The 22,547-nt window shown below is 42.6% G+C and overlaps 1 protein-coding gene across 1 annotated transcript; it reads right to left on the minus strand.

The window, feature by feature from the left end:
- Positions 1 to 1,758: 1,758 nt before the first annotated feature.
- On the minus strand, positions 1,759 to 22,350 carry TPGS2 (tubulin polyglutamylase complex subunit 2). The gene is made up of 7 exons (XM_069880951.1): positions 22,225 to 22,350; positions 16,900 to 16,979; positions 9,196 to 9,283; positions 7,474 to 7,605; positions 5,861 to 5,974; positions 4,253 to 4,413; positions 1,759 to 2,046 (listed from the first exon to the last, which is right to left on the minus strand). The coding sequence occupies exons 1-7, from the start codon at positions 22,295 to 22,297 to the stop codon at positions 1,819 to 1,821; spliced, it is 876 nt and encodes a 291-aa protein (XP_069737052.1). The 5' UTR covers positions 22,298 to 22,350; the 3' UTR covers positions 1,759 to 1,818.
- Between the last annotated feature and the right edge of the window lie 197 nt (positions 22,351 to 22,547).

Consider the following 22,547-nt stretch of genomic DNA (forward strand, 5'->3'; position numbering starts at 1 on the left):
AGATGGGATAAGCTGAAAAACTAAAACCCAGCTCTTCTCAGCAAGAGTTTCTCCATTGCATTAAAAACCCTCAAACAATTCAGCCTGTACCCCACTCTTACCACACATCCTTGCTCCCAAAAGCATCAAACACCCAATCATTCTGGAGGAAAATACTCAAATCTTTATTAAAATACTATTAAGCACTTACAGGGTGGCTTTATCTTTCTAACGGCCATACAAATACTCATGGAAACCTCACAACATCCCTGTGAGGTAGGTTTGTTTTATGTAATCATGAGACTCTTCCATAAATAAAAGATAATGCTGTTCAAATAATCAACGCTTATTTCATAGAATCATAGAATCACCAGGTTGGAAGAGACCCACTGGATCATTGAGTCCAACCATCCCTATCGAACACTAAACCATGTCCCTCAGCACCTCTTCCACCCGTCCCTTAAACACCTCCAGGGAAGGTGACTCAACCACCTCCCTGGGCAGCCTGTTCCAGTGCCCAATGACCCTTTCTGTGAAAATTTTTTTCCTAATGTTCAGCCTAAATCTCCCCTGGCGGAGCTTGAGGCCATTCCCTCTTGTCCTGTCCCCTGTCACTTGGGAGAAGAGGCCAGCTCCCTCCTCTCCACAACCTCCTTTCAGGTAGTTATAGAGAGCAATGAGGTCTCCCCTCAGCCTCCTCTTCTCCAGGCTAAACACCCCCAGCTCTTTCAGCCATTCCTCATAAGGCCTGTTCTCCAGGCCTTATGTTCTTTCAAGACAGTACATTTGATTTCCCTGCTTAAGCACAAAATGTGCTGAATGCTGCCCCATGTTCCCAGTGCATCCAAGAAGACAGAATGGCATAGAGAAGGAAACAATCAGACATAACTAAAAACCAGCAGTGAATAGGTTAAAGTGCAGTTCTAACCTGAAAACTTACAGTACAGAAAACAGCACAGGGGGGCTTCTAAAGCTGTAGGATCTCAGTGGCCCCTGGCCTAACTGAAATATAACAAAGGCTGTAGGAATGGTCAACTTTGCAAATGAATGTGTGATAAACCAAGGGGTCCTCCTGGCTTAAGGGACTCTTAATGTCACTGACCTGCCCTTGCTCAGCACTTCCCAGAAGAGGAGAAAGCAGAGGCAATAAGGGATCTTGCAGCTTCTGGCTGCCTTCAGGCTTATTGGGAAGACCATCACACAGAATTCACTATTGGAAAAGAGAGGGAACAAAGGCCAAAAAGTGGTCTGTAGCTAGGCAAATGCAGAGACATGGAGGCCCCAGGTCTCTTTGTACGATGAATCTCAGAGCAGAAGTTGGAAGGACCACAGGGAAGCGTGGAGTTTGATTCTGTGTGAAGCATAAGATATTTCTTTGTTTCTGTAGGCTCCAGCCTGCTCCCATACCATGCAAGGTCAGGACAGGTTTCATTCAAAGGAGATGGCAGAAATATCTTCATACACTGTTTTTCAGCATGGGTCTACTAAAGTAACAGTGACTTAAATTTGCTTTCATTTCACTGCTACAGTTGTACAGGAACAGAAGCTTCCTTATAGAGCAGCGACATCAAGGGCTTCTTCGTGCTCTCTGAAAAGTACAGACTGCAAGTACCAGAAGGGAATAAAATCAATGCCTCAAGTTTTTTTCTGAGAGTCTCCAGGAACGATACCCCTCCCACGTCAAAGTACATTGTGACTGTATTTCATGCAAATGTTGAAAAGTATTTTCCATGGGCACAGCTATTCATGCACAAGGAATTTGGACTCAACCACTGAGACTCTGCATCAGAGAACATCAAAGTTTATTTCAAATGCTGTCCAGGGTCATATCTGGGCATCTTACTTCCTTGAAGAATTCCCAGGTAGTGAGGATGCCTTGGACGAGGTCATGCTTGTGTGACTCTTTTGTGAGCCTGCTGGCTGGGAAGGTAGTTTCTTTTTGATCACTGGGGTTTTATTCTTGCCTTTAAATACCTTATTGGGGTCCAGCTTGTTCACAAACGAATCAGCTTCTTCAGAGAGGAGAGCTGTGTTGATAGTTATGGGTTTATACATGTTAAACCATTGCTGAAAGGCAGGATGGTGGGAAAGGAAAAGGTTAAAACCAAACTGCAATTCGACATTTGCATCCTGTCCCCCCTCACCCTCGAGACTTGATTTTAATCATACACCACTTATCAGTTTGCAGTTTACAGGACTGTGCAGAGTGCCTTGTGATAAGGATACACAAGGCACAGCTACAGCTACAGCTACAGTTCTGGAACTGCCCCACATTCCAGACAGGGAAGAGGAGAACCTGACACAAACCTAGCACTACCCTTCTTGCAGTCTAACTCCCATCAGGAGCAACTCCTAATTTAAAGCACAAGAGAAAAAAGCAAAGGGAGGATATGAAACTAAACCACATTTATTTATTTAGATTCAGAGAAGCAGAAGAGTTTAAAAACCCTTGGAATTTAAAAGTGCTTGTAAACTGGAACCAAATTAGTTGAACTTCTCAAAATATAGCCTCCCTCTCTTCACACAAAATAATGCAGGTTTTTTTTAACTCTTTACACAAAGGATTTTCTGTTTGTTTTTCTTCAGCCTGTTTGTACATCTAGAAGTGACCACAATGGGTTTTTTGGTTCTCAGATGCCCCCACAATATTCTGTCCTACAGATCTCACCTCTTAGTGTTTTTCCTATCAGTTTTTAATTGACAAGGTCAGGAAATAAAACTGTAGGGGTTATGTATAATCCCAGTGAAACCATCAGCAAAGTGTTGAACAAGATAAACAAAAGATCAATGCCAAAATTTAGATGGCAATCTACTAATGTGCGCTTAATGGAAAACAGCTTTAATATACCACCCTTGAAGACTTTAAAAAATGGTAATGGTTAACATATCAGGAGGATTTTAACTAACAGAGGCTGCAAATGATTAGAAAATACACGAATGATTTCACTAAGGTTTATGAATATACTGAACGTAATTAAATATTCTAGTAGGAAAGTTACAGAAAGGCAGAATGCAGGCATACGCTGGAGTATCATTTACACAGCCTTGACTGAAAAAGCAGAGCACAGTATAACAGGGAAGATGCCAGAAATGCAAAAAGCTGGTTTCTAGAGCCATTGATAGATGGGAAATCAGCAGTGATTTTAGTGACTAGTTCTGATGTACACATGTGCACAGGGCTGAGGCAGGACTGAGGAATGCTACGGTGGCAGAACAGGCGTTATCACTGGGTGAAGTGCAGGATACTCACTGGGACCTGCCAAGCCTTGGCAAGATGCACACAGACACTGCAAAGATTTACGTGCTGTGTTTGGCAGCACTGTCATATCCATTTCCTGACCTCTCACAAGATGGAAGCAGGGTTACAGGTGAAGGGCTCAGTCAAGCACAGAGGAATGGCAGGACCCTTTAACAGTAGGGTTCTGGCAGAGCAGAATAGCAATTTTATTAATAATAAGGGGCTTGAATGGTGACAAGGCTGCAGTTTGAACTCTCCTATAACTACTTCTAGGACTGCTGGCATTTAGATTGCCCCTTTTTGGGCACTGTTTTTATCAAGACAACTCTTCACGACTGAGGAGGATGCAAAAGAATTAATATTCTTGGCAAAGCTCAAGCTCATAGTCTTCCTCTGGGCTTCTGTCTCATATAAGGGGTATTTGGACTTCCCCCTCCACTCAGAGAGCAATAGGTTCATGTTTGGTGTTATGCCCAGAAAACTGACCTAGACCAATCTTACATAGTTGTGCAGATGAATGTCTGAACATTTCACTTGTGAGCAGTCATGGAAGTGGAAGTTGGTTTCAGAGCCAAGAAAGCAAAGAAATACTTAGAGTTCCGCCACCAGGTCAACGTTAGAACCCAACTCGGGAGAGAAAAGCAGGGTTAGCACAATCATAGAATCGCTAGGTTGGAAAAGACCTTTGAGATCATCAAGCCCAACCGTACCTGTCCACTACTAAAGCATATCCATGAGCACATAAATTACCTGCCTTTTAAATACCTCCAGGGATGGTGACTCAATCCACCTCCCTGGGAAGCCTCCGCCAGTACCTGATAGCCCTTTCAGTGAAGAATTTCTCCCTAGTGTCCAACCTGACCCCCCTTGAATTCACTAACACAAACAAATGACTGTTAACATGCTACAGGGGAAAGACTCATGGCCTCTCCCATGGCTCACTTGAGTCCACAGACTACTTGTCCAAACGTGGGAAGAAGTTTTTCCAATGTGTACGCATACAAAGTACTGATGAGCTGGATCCTGCTCTCCTACCTTGGCCTGGGGGCTGACCCCGTAGCTAGTGAAGGCGTACTGCCACTGTGGGAGACCCAGGTGGGTAATGAGCAGGCGGTAGTAGGCTGTGAAGGTTTTGGTGAGGAAATGCCAATACAGAGCTCTGTCCAGGAACCATATCTCTGTGTCTGGGGAGACAACTAGAACAAAAAAACCACAAGTTACACTGTTGCTCTGCAGTGATCATACCTTGTCCTCTGTCAGATGGGAGACACAACATACTTACCAGAAAGGCTGCAGCTTCTAAGATGCAGCATCCCTGACTAATACAGATGATTATCCAGAGTCAATAGTCAGAATACAGGCACTGAAGAGGACTTGGTTCTGCTTCTTACTAAAACTACTTGTGCAATAGCCATTATATTACTTTACCCCACCATAAAATGGATGTAATGCTATTTCTTCCCAACCTGGGACTGTTGTTCTACATGGAGTGTGCTTGTACATCTGCAACATCGTAGTGTAAGTTCAAAGTACAATTATGGCAAACATTTATCTATCCCACAAAGCAAAAACCAACTAGCTCAATTGTTAGTCGTCTGGATTACTGAATAAAGTGCAGAGTCTGGAAGTCATGGGAGTGTGTGCTGCCAACAAAAACACATTTTGCAAAACCTTTCCACAGTGATCACATATTTCTCTGGTGGTGATATTCTTTGGAGCATGAAAATAAGTGATTTTACTTGAGAAACAGAGATACTGAACACTGTCATTTAAACACAATGCCTGCCTGCTGTGCTGACAACACCTGTAAACAACATTCCCTCCATATGCAGAAATTGCTTCAACTGAAGGCAAGAGAAAGAATAATTGCTGCCTTGGAAGCTGTAGTAACACTAAATGAAAGAGACAAGATAACAACCAAATGGTTTTCTTAGGAACAGGTATATCATAACTGCATGCTCTTACACAGCAAGCATACAGGTGTACACATACACCTGGTGACCTGCGCACTGTCAGATAACAACTACTGTATAAGTGACTCAGATATCTATTTCACTAACTCCTGATTGGCAGCAGCTTTCTGTGTCTCTGTCAGAAGGAACAGCTCAGCTCACATCTTTCACTCTCCTACTCAACTGTTCCTGCCAAATTTTGTCCTAGTGTTATCACCTAGAGCCTCTGCATCCACACAGAAGGTGAAAGAATCAGCCCAGCTCCGTCTCAATCAGCTAAGGATTTCTTTTACCATCTACCCTTTGCTTCTAAGCAGTGTTACACCCTTTCTCATCAAAATTTAAGGGAATCATTCTGATACCAGAACCAGAGATACATTAGTAGCTGAGCTCTACCCTTCTGCATTATTTCCATATAATTGTCTGTAGGTCATTGCTGAATGACTTTCTGCAAGTATGTTATGCGTGCAGAAACCATAAGTTATAACTGAGATTCAAACATGAGGCAACATGTTAGCTGCAGTGAACTCTCTGCAAGATTTAGTTCCTGATTTCAGTGGAGGCAGAATGTCCCAGTAAACGTTCATCTACAAACTGCAAAGAAGATCAGAAATGAAAGATGACGTGTGCATGAGGCCTCCAAATACAATCCACCACAAGAGGTGGCTAACTTTGTTATTTTCAGTCTTACCTGGTTTAGCATGCTTATAAACAAGACAAACTTTCCCATTCCCATTGCATGGGTCTAATTCAAAGATAAGACTACGAGAATCAAAGTGTGGCTTCTCTGGTTTGTCTCCATTACCTGAAAACAGAAATAAGTCTTCATGAAACACATCTGGAAAACTGTGACTCAGCTGCAAAGAATCAATCTATTTGATGCTTATTAATAAAACACCTGATGAAGAATTAAATCGAACTATTATATTTATACTTCTTAGAAAGGATTAATGTCCCTGTGTTTAAAAAAAAGTGAACACGTGAGAAAAATTTTCATCTCTGGTAGGAAAACAAATGAGAGTCAAAATATGACTGCTGAAAACACATAAAACTGCCCTCTGGTCTTTCCGTGGTATAAAGCAAGATTAACTTTACAGATGTCACTTCTGAGACATGTTTGTCTAATCTTTTCTCAAAGTCCTCCATTGGTGGAGATGCCACAATCTCCAGGCAGTCAACTCAAATCCATCCGTATCACTTAGAAGCCTTGCTCATGTGAATCCTGAATCTTCCCTGCTGCAATTGAAGCCCATTATTTCTTTTCTATCTGTCACCTCTTTTTTGTGTCCCACTATCTTTTTTTCTAAGGAGGATAGGGAGAAAACAGTTCATTCTTTTTCTCTCAGTAGAAGACTTTAATGAACTAGGAGATGTATACACTTCATACACTGCAGTGTAACATCAGAATCCTTCACAACAGCCACATGTTCTGACTGATATCTGATTTCTGACCCACAATGATTACACAGCCTTTCTACAGGACCATTTTGGGATGGTGTGGCTCAAAGTTCTTGCAGAATACAACTTAAAATTCTAATGCTGCTGAAGAAGGGAGACATAAGAGCTGTACTCTTCAGAAGACCTTTCCATGAAAGTCAGGGCTATAAAGATCAGGACTACAGCCAAGCTGGAATGTGCAAAAAGAAACTTTCAAATACATTTAGAAACTGCAAGAGCTATAGAGATTCAAAGGTAAGACTTAAATCAAATGGCAATTTTTTAAGGAGTCAGCATGACACATGGCTCTGTTCTTACTTCTTCTAGACAAAGAGAGTGGGCTTTTTTTCTTCTTTTTCTTTCCAAAATGCAGGATGCCCAGCATTCTTATGCAGTCTAGAAATATATATTTCCCAGTGCTACCTCACACCTACATGTATTTACCAGTTATTTTTCCCAGTTCAAAAGAGCATATCCAGCTGTCTTTACACTAACAAGACAAAAACTACTATCTTTTGTTTATGTAACACCATAATCACATAAAACTTTAGATACTGAATCACTGGAGGAAGCTCAGTTAAAAATTTAAATAGGGAAAAGGCAGAACAGAAGACTTGCCAGGCTGTTAGAAGTTCATGCAAATAAGACTAGTGACTGGCAGCATTAACAAACCTCATGAGATTTGCAACATACAGGTCTACCTTCCATGTCTGCAGAGGACTTATAGCAAATATAGCAGATCTACATTGGGATACGTCTTGGACTGACCTTTTCTGTTGCTATATCTATGTGACATATCCTAACACTCCTAACAGAGTACAAGGGATGAAACAGAGCATATTTTCTAGCCTGTTAACAGGACCTTACCTTCCTCATCTGTGTCATCTTCCAGGTCAGCGAGAGATGGAGCATTAGGCAGACTATACGTGGAGGAACCCCCAAGCCGACATAGCTTTGAGATACCATTAATCACCATGGAGCCCAGGGGCATTGGGACACCTGCAGTTAGATTGAACATTAATCACATCCAGTGTCAGAAAAGCACAAGGAGGTGTTTCATTCCTAAAACACAGAGGGGCAGAAGATATGGATATACCCAGCAGGCCTGGACACTTAAACAACTCAGGCTCCATGGGAGCAAATTCATGTTTTTTCTTTTTAAACACAGAATCACACTCACAGGTGATGCTACATAACTTCAGAGCTCTGTGACTATGCCTGTGCTGCAGCTGTTAGCACACTCCTGTGAAAACAAGGTATTAAAAATCCTGGCTAGCTACAGCCGCCACCTGAAAACTCTTCTCCTGTCCTTCCTACCAGAAAAGGCCTCACCCATTCTCAGCTTACTGGGCAGCTCATCCTCTTCTACTCCATGTGTCTGCCTGCTCAGGGTGTGTCCTCTTGGTTCCTGCTCCCACACAGGATTTTATCAATATATCAGCATGTGGGTGTTCCTGCACAAATGTTTTGAGGACCTGTCACTTGTCTCTCCTTCTGGGGACTGGTACCAGACATCACGTCAACAAGCATGCTGTTCAGCCAGTGTGAAGAGCCTCAGAAGGCACTTACTGGATGCTTGCTCAAACAGGAGAGTTATGTAAGCTGCCTTGGGCTCTGTGCACTCATGTGCCCCGAAAACAAGATTTTTAAGAGGTCACAAGACACTAAATCCCATTTAAAACCTGACGGGACTCAGTGCAGATGCTAGAGCCCTGAGGTCGACCACCTCTGAAATGAAATTCCACTTCCTGAGGAAAACCCTGTATTTGACACCCACCTCCAGAAGTGAGTAGTATCCACAGCCCATTTTAACAACCTTATTGATGGCAACAAGAACCAGGATAATAGCAGCAGGGTGTCAGTGCAGTGTGAATAAACTGCCTGTCTCTTGCCAAACAAGGACGGACAGTAAAGCTCAGTCTTGCTGTCACTTCCACTACTGACTCTAGAAATAACACCAAGGAGTGGACATGAGCTGGTGGAAAGCAGAATCAGGCTCCAAAACAGACATGTAATTTAAATGAGAAAAAGACATGATCAGAGGGCCACTCATCCTGCTGCTTTTTGATAGGATAATGTGCTAGAGCCGCTTGTCTCTCCATGAACTACAGAGGGAGTCCACGTACTAGATTTAACCTACATAGCTAAATCTGACTGTCAACAGACAGCCAGTGTATTACAGGATTGTACTTATGTCATGAAGACTTGTCTGATTTCTAGCCAGTGTTCAGTGTACATGTCACTTCTGCAAAAGTCCAGCACATGCAAGGAATAGACTTTTCCCTGTTGCATCAGGAAACAATCTCTGATGTGTGCTCATAATTTTTTCCTCACCAGGATGTGTCCATGATGCCATGCAGTGCTGCACTTATTTGTGCAGAGGTCAGCTTTCTAGTCACCAATCAAGCTGTCTAGCAGAAACAAACTACTATATTTTTTTTCCATCCAAGCAATGGTGGTAATTTTTCCACTCAAAATGACTTGGTGCTTGCGCTTTTGCTCAGACTAATGCAGGATTGCTGACAGGCAAGTAGGAACTAAGTTTGAAACTAGAAAGATTCTGCAAAGGAAAGGGGTATTGGGACTCACCGTCAGTCTTCACACTCCAGGTCATCTGAAAGCCATCGGTCATCAGATAGAAGTTCTTTAAATCCTCTGGCAATATGCAGGAGTTTTTCTGCAATTCACAAGATGCAAAAGTGTTAAGGGGAAATGCAGAACATGCCTCAAACTCAAAGAGCAACTGAGTATTGGTACAAAAATATTTACCACCAAACATTTTGCTCAATTCCAAGACGACTCAAACAAGCACGAATAACTCATTCAGAAACCTTAAAAGAAAATTGCATATTTCTTGGATCTGTGCTGTTGTATGCAAATATGACTAGTCTACAAAGTCATTATTTCCAGAAACCTTAAGAGAAAACTGATGACTTGGGAAAAGAAGCAGTCATCAGAAGGTTATGAGAGGATTGTTTTGCAACTGAGAATACCTATCACCCTGGGACATTAGCAGCCACTCCAAGATCACACGCATAAGAACAGTCAGCTTTTTCATGTATATGGCTTACAAAAGTAAAGTTTTGCTTTAAATGACATCAAACTAAACCTACCTGTTCCATGCTAAGGGGCATGGTTTAGTGTTTGATAGGAATGGTTGGACTTGATGATCCGGTGGGTCTCTTCCAACCTGGTTATTCTGTGATTCTATGATTCACTAAAGCATGCATAATAATATTAGCACAAGGACTCTTTTCTTCTGAGGCTGTTCAGGTAGGTGAGAGAAACTTAAGCTCAATAGCTGCATATACTCAAGCAGGTTTCATGTTTCACTTTAACAGGATGTGTGCAAACAGATGTAGACGCAGTCTCACAAACCCGCTGGTCTGGCTTCACCCCACCGAACTCCAGCACTTGGCTGAAACTCCAAAGCCTGCTTCCTTCTGAGCCAACTGTGAAAGAAGCAACTTTAGTGAGTTGGTGAGAGTGCGTCTAAGAACCAGGACCCTTCTTCTGTACCTTTTGTGATTGTAGAAGGAGCCCTTCTTACTTTCAGCTACGCAACAAATATGAGGAAGGAAGGATAAAGGCCTAATCCTCAGAAAAACAAGAAGCCCAAAGAGCTATAGGCAATTGCAGGGACTACTCCTAGCCACGCGACTAGTTGCAGACCACTGCCCCCCTGTTCCTTTTGATGTGTTAGGAACAAAGAATGAAACAGTATAGAAGCATGACGGTTTTAAGATGACAAGAAAGACACATGTCTAAAGGAGTTGGTTTGTTTGCAGTTGTTTCTGTTGAAAAAAAAAAAGGGGATTGAGAAAGATTGAAGTGAGCTTGCATTTAAAGTATCATCAAACTCAAAACTCCAAAAGAAAGTATCGGAACCCCAGACTCACGACAGTTTAACAGTTCAGTTTTAAAAGATAAGCAGTGGCTTCATCTAGCTGTCATTAAACCAGGAGGATAAGACAATTTCTTTAAAATGTTGCTCTGAGACCTCCATATAATCACAGGACTCCTGAGAACTACACTCCCCAGGGAAAACAGAACAATAATGTGAGATTTGCAATATAGTATGTCTGTTGATTCAAGTACTTTTGTGACAGGATTTTCTCTTTTTTTTTTTTGTCTAAAAAAGATGTATTTGCGTCATCCAGCTTATTTTAAAGACTTGCACATGGCCTGTTCTTTGTGTAGTGAGTTTAACACTCAAAGCAAGAAAATTCAGAATTAAAGACTTTAAGAGCACATAGAGGTCAGCAGTGCTGCCTCCCATAAAGGCTTACCCTGCCACAGGTCAAGAAGTTATCCAGGCAGGTATTTACAGCCTGGCCTCAGAAGCCTGAGTGGGTTTTGGAGTAGTTACAAAATTGCTTTGGAGAAAGCAGAGGTGTCAGATGTTAATAATTTTCCAATAATATGCCTCTGCTGGGACTACTTCCCTACACGTACTAGAAAATGCAATACCCAAAGCCCTGTAAAATAAAGGAATAATATTCTGGTAGTCAGTAGCTAAAGAAAAGAGACTTGCTGTTCAGGTAGCTCCATTTCACTTGGGGCATGGATTTGTAACATCTCAAGAGATGCTGATCAGATCTTCTCCAAGTCTGCAACTTATGCACATCCAGTTATCTGCCCTGATGTTGCCTGAACGCATCTATCCATCAGGAGCTACCTGCCAGCCGTGCATCCAGCTGCAATGCTGGTCTCTGGTCATCACTTACTAGTATGAGGAAAGGAAGGTGCTGCCCTCCTGCTGTTCACATCCTCTTTCTCCCCTAGGAGCAGTGCAGCCCTTCTGCCTGTTAAAGCCTTACTGATGGTTAATTTCTTTGAGCTGCTACACTCCCTGTCCCCTAAACTGTGGCATATATGCTGTGCAGGACCCTCTAACCCACACAGAGCCTTCACTCCTGCACCTTAACTTACTTTCTAGGCATATCCATTTATGTCCATAGAATGCTGCTGCTGAGTCCCAGAAACTAATGGCTTTGCTTCTCGCAGTGGGGCAGATAACTTCACTTGCCCCATCAACACCCCAGTCACTGGCACAGTGTGTTCCTAACCCAGGCAACAGGTATTAAAGCAGAGAATCTGATACTGTAGAAACTTGGTTTTGAGAAGAATTTATCTTCACTTGATAAGAGCCTGTTGATGGTCGAGGCCCTTGTGCTAAGTTTCAGAAGATTACTAAACCACATGGACATATCTGAAGTTCTTCAAATGCCTTTAACGAACACACCTTCTTCTGTGGGATCTTCTCAGTCCTAAATATTTATAATTCTATGCTGTGATTTCACCAGTTCCAATGTCAAACTGTAGCTGTAAGCCCAGTGACTAGGTTTAAAACTATGGAGAAAGAAAATGGGACAGACCTGCTACAAAGCCTCAGACGACTATAAATGTTTACAAAGCACTTTTAGTCCAGTTCAACCACCCAAATATTAACTAATCTACCCTAGAAGTAAAAATACATATGGGAATAGGTCTCTCCACTTCAGTGGGTGTTCTCCTCTAAACAGGAGACCAGATCCATTGGGATGACAAAATATAAGATCTTAAAACTTCCACCATCATATCCAGTTCAATAATACTACAAACTGGACACAGCACAAATTAAAACATACAGCCAAATAGGACAAGATGAAAAAAAAAAAAATCTCATCTAGATAGGTTGTCTTCTCCTCTGAATCCTCCTTTTCTGGATGGAAAGATCAACATGTGCATGTTTCTCCAACTGGCTGCCCTCCTCACTTTATTTTAGGATTCTCCCAGACACGTCCCTTTGCATGACTTTGGAAATGATGGTGTAAAATACATGAGTGGAAAATGCTGTACCAGAACAATCTGGGGTCTGTAGGAAAAGACTTCTATAAAGGAAGTTTCACTAATGCCCATTTCTCCTATCTGATGGAAAGGATTGATTGAGCTGTCATATTATGCACAGCCACATGACCCTATGACTTCAAAACAGTAGTCTTCTGATGGCATTGTTTTTACTATAAAGCCACTATAATGTATTAAAAATGGCTTCTCAAGCTCTGTAGTCTTTCTGTTCAACTGGTTGTTTCAAAGGTTGTGATCTCCAGCCCCATAAAAAACAATATTCCTAACAATGTGCCAGAAGTGGCTTAACCTCAGCTCCGGCAAGCAGCTGTTTTCACTCAGTCATCTGGCCACACTCATTGGCTCATAAAACAAAATATCCCGAGTGCCCAGTATAGTGTGTGAGGTCTATTTCTTTTGTTTATTGTCCATAATATCCCCAAATAGTCTCCTAAGAAGTCCATTGAGAATAGAGAAGAGTATTAGAACCAGGGTGGCTTTCCTGCCAAGACCTGCTCAGTGCTGGATCCAAACCTAGAACACTGGCATATGGCAATTCACTCAAAGCACTGGTGAAACAATGCCTTCCAAGCAAATGTCCTAAAGAAGTGGACACCAATCAAAACATATTGCTCTACAGAGACTTCTCTAAAGAACTGTGTGAGTTTTATCAAAGCACTGGGGAGAGAAGGAAGGGATTGATGTCACTTCTCAGGGCTTCCAAGTAGCAAAGCACATCAGCATCCACCTTTCTCTCTCCCTAATGTCATGCAGCTTCATGATTGGTTTGCTGTGAATGTGGAAGACGTTAATTTATGTAACATACTGAGACGTTCTTGTTGCACCTTTTATAAATCTGATCTGGGGGGCTCCCAGAAGATCACTTTGCTTGGATTTTTCTGCCCCGAAATGCATGGGCCTGGGGAAGACATGCACCTCCTGGCACAGAATAGGATTTGGCAGTTTTCTTGAGGATGATGTCCTATAATCAATTTTTTAACCAGCGTATTATAAGGCCTCAGGGGAGGAGGACAGTGTCAGAAACACTATCCATATCCCAGAAGTCCTCCAGCCTCTCCCCTGTTATGCAGCTTTAAGAAACACACCTTTCCTCATGCACTGCTTCTGCTGGATTCACTTCCCCACCTCTCTCCTGGTCAGAGCCACAAGGCAGGTTCAAGATGGCCAGATCCTGTGTTCTTGAGCATCAGAGATGGCAGTCTCACCTAATGCTGAAGGAGGATGGCAATAAGGACACTTGAGGGTGTACACACCTCTGTGTATACTTCTGAGTTACAAAGAGGTATGCTACAAGGAATGGGAAATATTTCTAGAACAGCCAGGAACCACCACTGCAGTTCCCGCTAAGATTTAGATGCAAAGGGAGCTTCTAAATTATCTTGCAGCCTAAGACAGTCTGCAACAGGAAAGCACCTGACTGCTTCAGGGCATTTTTATGGTTCTATTACAGAAATATAAATCTTTATAGACAAAGTGCATAAGGAGAAACAACAAATTTCTCATGTACATTGGTAGAATATTAATGCTCCAGCAGTTTGACAGGCAGGGATTGCTTAGCCAGCCAGTTCAGACACTGCTAACAAGCAAGTTAGAGGAACTGGAAAAATGACTGCCTTCGCTTTCCTTGACCTGCTGAGGTGCTGAGCTCTGGGATCCCCAACTCTACTTAATAGAATGCAATTTTATGTTTTTGGTTTTTTTTTTAAATCAAAACAATGATGTGCATGACTTGGTTTTCTTCTGGTTGAGAGAAGAAGAAAACATGTTTCAGACCTTGTCACCATAGATGCCAAAGTGCATGCTAACAGTAATGTAGTATATTACTTACTTTAAAAAACTGCACATGGAGGAGAGCAGGGTAGTTGCCAGCTTTGTTTTAGAACTGGGAACAGACTCACAGGCTGATATGCAGTTATTATCACTGGTGTTCCAGTGATCTGGAAACTCTCTCTGCTCCCCCTTCTATCGCTTGCCTCACTTTCTTGTTGATAAAGAGACAGCATCTTGGTAGGTCTAAATATCAGGAGAAGTGAAATGAAATATGTTTTTCCTAAACGTTTTTAAAAGCTTGAAAGTTTTGGGGAAGCAACTTACCCATGTAAACACTTGACCATCACAGATCTTAAATATTTTTGTGAGCATGCTGATTTCAAATAACAGTCAAGATTGATTTCAGGTTTGGTTTCCCAAAGAGTAAAACTTATCAGCAACTTTTGCCTGTCTCCCTCTACAGAAAACCTTGGAAAAATATCTGTTGTTCTCCTACTGTCTTACTGCACTGTGTCTTGTTACGAAGCTCACCTTCACATGCAGAGCCTTATGGTAGCTGACAGGTATTCAGCAAACCGGCCTAAACTTCCACTGCTGTATCCCGTTGAATACTAGCACAAACTGAGCTCACCCCAATTTAACTAACATAGCTGAAGAAAAAACATATTGCCAGTGTTATTAGACTGCAAGTTTAATCTCTTATCATTAAAAAGGCTGATTTTCATTTAAGTGTTTCTGAACGCTACAGATTTTCTCTCAGCAGAAAAACCTTTCCTCTGCAAAACCAAAATGGGACTGGAAAAAAGGTGTATAAAAGCCTAAAACCTTAAAAGTAGAGTTTTTATTTTGTGAGACCAAACGAAGAGAAGGGATTTTTTTTTGGAGGAGGGGACATGGGACTAGAATGTAATTTTGGAAATAGTTTGACAAATTTTAACTACATCACATAAAAATCCCTGCAAATCCTTTCCTAACCAAAGTAAAGAAACGTTAGAAATACAGACTATGACAAGACCTTGTTAAAGAGCTCAACTACAGAGAAATGATTACGTGCATAAGCGTTGCCACCTAGTGGCTAGGAAAAAAAAGAGTGATAAAAGTGAAAACTGATTACACATAAAATTGTATTCAAATTACAGCAGCATGAGTTTGAGGAAAAGTAAAGTATAAGTTCATCCTGCAAGAGCCTTGTGAAGTACAGAGTGCTTTGCACTTAATCATCACTATAGGACGCTCTGCAATTGCACAGACTGTGTTAGAAATCAAACTTCATCCTCAAAGCTCAAGAAAAAAGTTTAAAAAATTATCATTTATTTTGAGAAGGAGACTTCAGTTTTTGTTAATGCAACTAGAAACAAAAGCAAAAAAACAGGTAGCAAAGTTCTTCACCAGTAGCAGTCCAGCCCAATCATACCTACTAAATTTTCATCATTTACTTCTGCAATTAACTTAGTCCATCACTGGGGTGAGTGGGGAAAGCAGTTCTGCTTTGACATCTTTGGAGTGAAGTGCTCTGGCTACAACATTTTAAAATTTGGTGTTTCAAGAACAGATCAGTTTTGAAACAAACCAAATTCAGTTTGGAGGAGTGGCAGCATCTAAAGATGAAAGCCATACTGTGTTTGGCAGAGGAGTCCTCTCAACAGCAAAATGAGAGATCACTTTGCTGCTCCCAGATCTGAGCTGGCTCACAGTCAGGGTGCCTCAGCCTTTCCAGCCCAGTTGATCCAACACCTTAACAACAACTACACAATATCAGGAATCGGTTCACACGAACCTGAAAAACCAGACTTCTCTGCCTGACCACAGTTGCTGGCTACTGTACAAGTTTCTGTAAGCAACACAGGTTTACATCACATGAATTCTGACCTGGATTTATGAATTCTTGATAAATATCAATAAGTAGGAGAGAGTGTTACCAAACCTAACATGAGATAGTTCCCTCCTGCTTAGGAAAAACTGTAAATGGCAAGATGCCATCAAAGGGTAAGTTTTATGTAAAGGTAACAAGCACAGTCTCTGGGAGAATGCACATTAGGGCACAGGCAGAGATGAAGCAGAGGGAGGAAGATTCACTCAACTCCATCTTCTGCCATACCCCTTTTCCAAAGGCCAGTCAGCTTCTGCTGTCTCTTCCCTACATATTAGCAATGCCCAGAAAACATGGTCATGGGACTGATAAATACATCCGTATTCAAAAACGGGACTAGAAATGCTTCTCTGCCCACCAGAGCTACATGACAGTATTCAAAAGCCCTCTGTCCAGACAGTGGAGTCAAGGAAGCATGTGTCCTTTGTGGTCTTCCAGAATGGGCAATGGGACAGGCCTTCGCCGAAAGACTGGGTCTGTTGGCCAAAGAGGAGGTGGAAGGAGGGGCGATGAGAAATGGAAGTGAAAAGTGAGACTGAGAAGAGAAACAGATTACTGGAATGCACTGGGTGGCTCAGTGGTATTTTTCAGCTTGAGGCCTTTACCTTTAATGGCCAAAAATACTAAAGAGCTTCTACTTGATTGATAGCAAGTTGGAAAATGATTGCAGACTTAAGTCAGGAGAACATCAAACTTGGTAACAGGATGTGTCACAAACAAGGTAATCACTACCTCTCATGTCGTTCATGGGCTGCTGTACATTCAGACTGACCTCACGGCAGTATTATCATGAAAATACTCACTTGCTCCCATGAAATGATTGTGTGGCGGTCAGCTGGCTCCTTTTCCACAAACGACACCTCAGCAACTCCTGGAGAAGTCTCTACAAGTAAAGAAGGAGCATGTTTGCAGCTAACATAAACACTGTGAGACAGACAATTCTGCAAGTCAACCTGACTGACAACTGGGGAAAAGGCATTAACGACTGTAAGCACTGTGGTGATGACTGAGCAGTCGCTTTGTTTTCTGTGTGTAACTGTTCTCAGCATGTCTTGGCTTGAAGATGCCTTGTGCTGCACATGACGCCATCCTTTGATGGTTTTAATAGATATATACATGTATACCCACATGCACTTTGTATTCAAGATGTTAGTTTTTGCAAAGAATTAATGGAAAAATCAACTGTAGGTTCCTGGGCAAACACAAAAAGAGAGATTAATCTTTCCTTATAAGCACGCCCTGTGGTTTCAGCTGGGCAGGATATTCTCAGCTTGACACAAGAGGTTGTGCAGCATTGCTGTGAATTGCTAACAACCATAATCCACAAAGATAGGCACACTTCAGCACTAGATTCTGTGGGTTTGAAGATGTAGAATCTGATCCAGCCAAAATGGCCCGCATGAGCAAACATCAGTTCTCTGGAATCGCAGCTGGACATATGCAAATTTGTTATGCACACTGAGCTTACCATTTATAAAAATCCCCTATTTTATGGGAGAGAATGCTACATAAATGCAAGATACTGACCTACACAGTGCTGTCCTTGCAGGTGTGTCACAGCAGAACAATGCCCCTTGCACATAACGTTTTGCAATGTTTTACTTCATCTACAGACAACTGAAATAGTTCCCACTCGGTTCGTTCACTTTGGATCAGGTCCAAAAAGACTACTAACTTCTTTTTGTGGCAACTGCAAGCCCAGCACACTGGCTTGTGGAGTAGAAGTGATCACCATGCAGGGCTTTCAAAACTGGCTCTGCTGTGGAGGTATTTGCTCCTAAAATAGTCACAAATACTGTAATTATTCTCTGGTAAAACACACAGAGTGCATTGGACAGATGCAGACACCAGAGAGCTTTGGTTTGTTTTTTATCTCCAGCACTGGGCTTCTAATTCTTATAGTGGTGTAGCCCTTGTCTGTTCTGGCAGTGAAAGACCAGCACACAGTCTCAGGAAGCCTAAACTTCATTTTACTTGGAAGTATTGATCGTTACATTGTCAAATAACGCAAAAGACAAAACAGAGCACCAGAACCCCAAATTTCAAGTTAAAGACAGGAAAAAGAAAAAAAAAAAATCATAGTAGGTCACCTCGGACATAGTTCTGGCCAATGCAGGACCCCAACATACAGAAGGCTGATGTTTCACCAAGTTATGATTCAAATAGGAGGATGCAAGAGGGAAGGATCTGTCTCTTGCTCAAATATAAGCTGTCTGTATGCATTCTGCTTCTAAAGAAGTGTGTGGAACCTATGATATAAGCAGTCTTTTCCATCTAAGCTATGCAAAAGCCTTATGACAAGTTAAGAGATTATAATAACAGAGTAATTGTTATTTCTGTGATCAAAGAAAACAGCACGGATATTTAATTCATCATGCACAACGGCTTGGCTGGGATGATGGAAGATTAAATACTGTATCAGTCAAAGAAGATGTCTAGGAATGAGAGAAGTGCAACTTCCAAAGAGGTCTGAACCAAATCCAAGATCAAAAGAACGAGAAATTCCATTTTAAAAGCCTGAATGTTGTATTAAAAGTACCCTTTGGCTAAACTGAAGACCATGTTTAACAGATGTGCATAGGTATGGATGAGAGCTCCGTTAAACATTAACGAGGAAAAGAAGTAATCTGTCATGGGTTGCCTTTTCCTCCAGACGGAAGAAATAAAGAAACCAACTGCGTTAGACTAAAGATACAGGACAAAGCTTAACTAGTTTAGGAGACTCCTCCCTACTAACTATTCTGAGTCAAGATCATACTAAACTCTGTCCTATTTTTAAAGGCGTTTCATCTGGGAGCTTCTAAAAATGCTTGGCAGTATCATTCAGAAAAAGTTGATATAATGGTCAGACACAAAGCCAAAAAAGGGCATTGCAGCATTATCGGTCCTTATGGTACTGCCTGTGCCACCTGGAAGTTGGATAAACTCTCCGCATCTTTTTATAACGTCTGAATAATTGCATTCTTATCTAATATAGCCTGTAAACAGTGAAGTACAGTCCTGCTCTGGGCTGTCCAGAGCAGCTAACACCTTCCATTCACTTGGTTGTGAGCAATCAACCTTTTGGGAACTTGCTATTAGCTATCGAATTTCAGGAAAGTGAAGCATACTGGCAATGGGAAAAATGTCTCTCTTTTTCCCTCGAATTATAATCTCCATAATGCTATCAAGAAATCCCCCACCTTGTAGGGATTTCCATGGAGACTACGAGTTAGAAAAAACCAAAACAACGCACTACCTCCAAACTTCATGTACAGAATTTGTTTAAAGGAGAGGTTTTGAAATAGTGCAACGAATCTTCATAAAGGTAACAGAAAACTGGGCCTCAAGCTACCATGCACTGTATGTGCAAAATTATATGCTTCAAAGGAGTTTTTTGAGTTTCAGCACATGATCATTTCTATATCCTGAAGAAAATGTTTCACAACCTCGACAACGTTAAAAGCCTGTTACTGCTTTTATGCTACGGGAGGCAGAAAATGTATATACAGTCTTCATGAGACTTCCCAAAAGATGATTTAAAATAAAATAGCTTCTGCAAACTACCAAGTAAGGCATCTTTCTGAATGAGATGCCCTTTGCTACGGGAAAGAATCTATCACTGAAAATATTGATAATGTTTCCCAACTAGTTCCACAATCCTAATAAATATGGTGGGACAATTTACATGCTTTGGACTACTTTTCAGGGGAAAAAATGTGCAAAATTCCTAGGAAGAGTGGAGAAACAGAGAAAAGAATCAGAGTAAAACATCACAGTGATGGACTGGGGTGCACATAGCTATACCGTGAAACACAAGTCACCAGAAACACAGACAGAAGGACAAAAAAACCAAACACAAGCCAGGCAACACCATCCATGTGAAAGGGACACAACAGGAATTTAGGAGCCAAACCTGCACTGCCATGTCCTGCCAGTGTAAATAACACACCTCTCCAAAACAGTTCATATGGCAATACAACTTTTGGGCATAGTTAATGTCATTCAGATCTCACACAGCTGAGGCTGAGTGGTGAAAATCTGGGCAGGGCTAGTAATTTTTACAAAGAGCTACTTAAAAGTAGTATTTGGTTGTTGGCTGATCATCAGTAGTTCCACCTTTTTAATGCTCTCACAGAGTAGAATGACAATGTTATCCTGACCTCACAATGGGAAAACAAAAAAAAACACCAAGAGGTCCAATAATGAGTCAGTAAGAAAATGCTGAACACAGACTGTGTACAAAATCCTGTCCTCACTGACACCCACAGCAAGAATTTTGCCCCAACCTTTTAATCTCATCTGTTTGAGCAGTGGTCTACAAACGTGCAATTAGTGATATACTTAGCTTAACAGAAGAAATTCACTGTTCTGCAATACAGTGGCTGGGTGAGGTGCAATTACAGGAGACACTTCTGGCTTTAAAATTCACAGGAAGAAGTTCTGGAACTGCAATTTGTAATGTTGTTGGGATAGGTGTATTGCTTTCCAGCTACAGAAATGGGAGAGTTCTGTGCCCCAAGCTGTTGGCAAATGAAAGTTCTTATGATAAAATCCTTTACACATGCAAATGCTTTCACCAAGTCCTGTGATTCTACTGTAACAAGCACAGTTTTGTCTAAGAGGCCTTACTTTTAGATGCTGAATGCCTTGCACTCCTGCTGAACTTCAAAGGCAATTGCATGGATGAAAGAAGGCTCAAGATCTGAGCAAATAATAGAGAAGGGAAGCAATGTGTGTCATGGAGGAAGTCCCAGGGTATGGAACAAGCTGCAGGGAGCTGATCCAAAGCAGATCCACAGATGAGTCTGCTGCCAGACGGGTGCACCACACTGAACTCTGCCCACCGGGGATGCTACCTCCTGACTCTATGATACAACAGAAGCTAGAAATGATGCACAATTTTGAATCATAGAATCGCCTGGTTGGAAAAGACTTTTGAGATCATTGAGCCCAACTGTACCTGTTCATTGCTAAACTATATCCTTGAGCACCACATCTACCCATCTTTTAAACAGCTCAAGGGATCAGGACTTCATCACCCCCATGGGCAGCTGTTCCAGTGCCTGATAACCCTTTTGGTGAAGAAATTTTTGCTGATGTTTAATCTGAACCTCCCCTGGTGCAACTTGAGGCCATTTCCTCTCATCCTATTGCCTGTCACTCGGGAGAAGAGACCAACACCCACCTTGCTACAACCCCCTTTCAGGTATGTGTTTACAGTGATAGTCTCCTCTCAGCTTCCTTTTCTCCAGGCTAAACAACCCCAGTTCCTTCAGCTGCTGCTCATAACATTCATTCTCCATCCCATTCACCAGTTCCATTGCCCTCATCTCACCATACTTCAGCCCCTCAATGTTTTTTTTGCTGTAACAGGGCCCAAAACTGAATATAGGATTCAAGGTGTGGCCTCAGCAATGCTTTTTCTCCAACCTCTTCTCCAGCTAAATAAAACACCACTTCTTCTTTATTTCTTTGAAGCTGTAGGGCTCCCTGAAGTTGAGAGGCTCTGTATTTCTGCTGCTGATGCAAACACTGGAAGCAGGATCTGTGTGTGTTTGTGCAGAAGCATGGTCGGGGCGCGGTCACAAAATCGCTTGGTTGGAAAAAACCTTTGAGATTGAGTCTAACTGCATCTGTGTACAACTGAAGCATAACCCTGAGTACCTCATCTACCTTATCTTTTAAATCCCTCTGGGGATGGTGACTCCACTACCCCCTTAGGCATCTGTTCCAGTGCAAGAGAACCGTTTGGGTGTAGAAATTATACCTGATGTCCAATCTGAACCTCCCCTGGTGCAACCTGAGGCCATTTCCTATCGCCCAACACTTGGGTGAAGAGACCAGCAACCCCCTCGCTACAACCTCCTTTCAGGGAGTTGTAGAGAGCAATAAGAGTCTTCCCTCAGCCTCCTCTTCTCCAGGATAAACGACCCCAGCCCCCTCAGCCTCTCCTCATAACACTCCTCCACCAGCCTCGCTGTCCTTCTCCGGACGCTCCCGCCCCTCAGTGTTTTTTTCGAAGAGAGGGGCCCAAATCCCAGCGCAGGACCCGAGGCGCGGCCTCCGCAAGCCCTGCCCCCCCTGCCCCACCCTGCCCCACCCCGCAGCCCCGCGCGGTTCCCACGGCAGCCACCGCCGCCGCTCACCCAGTATCCGTGTGACCCCCAGGGTCAGCTTGTCCAAGTAGGGCTTGGTGCCGGCGGGGGGCTTCTCCTCCATTCTCCGCGGCGCTCCCTGCACACTCTGCAACCAAGACCCGCCGCGGTGGGGGCGGCATCACCCTGCTTGTCCTTCCTCCCGTCTTGTAGCCGCGGAGGCCGCGCGGCGTGCTGGGAGTAGTAGTTCCCCCGCGCCTCAGGTGGCCTGATGGGCGTGGTAGTTCCGCAGCGGGGCTGTCTTCTCGTCAGCCCCGGGTTAAAGGACTACAACTCCCGGCATGCCCCTCGCCACAGGAGGCGAGCGGCCCGCG

Source organism: Phaenicophaeus curvirostris, chromosome Z (assembly GCF_032191515.1).
Source record: "Phaenicophaeus curvirostris isolate KB17595 chromosome Z, BPBGC_Pcur_1.0, whole genome shotgun sequence".
NCBI lineage: Eukaryota > Metazoa > Chordata > Aves > Cuculiformes > Cuculidae > Phaenicophaeus > Phaenicophaeus curvirostris.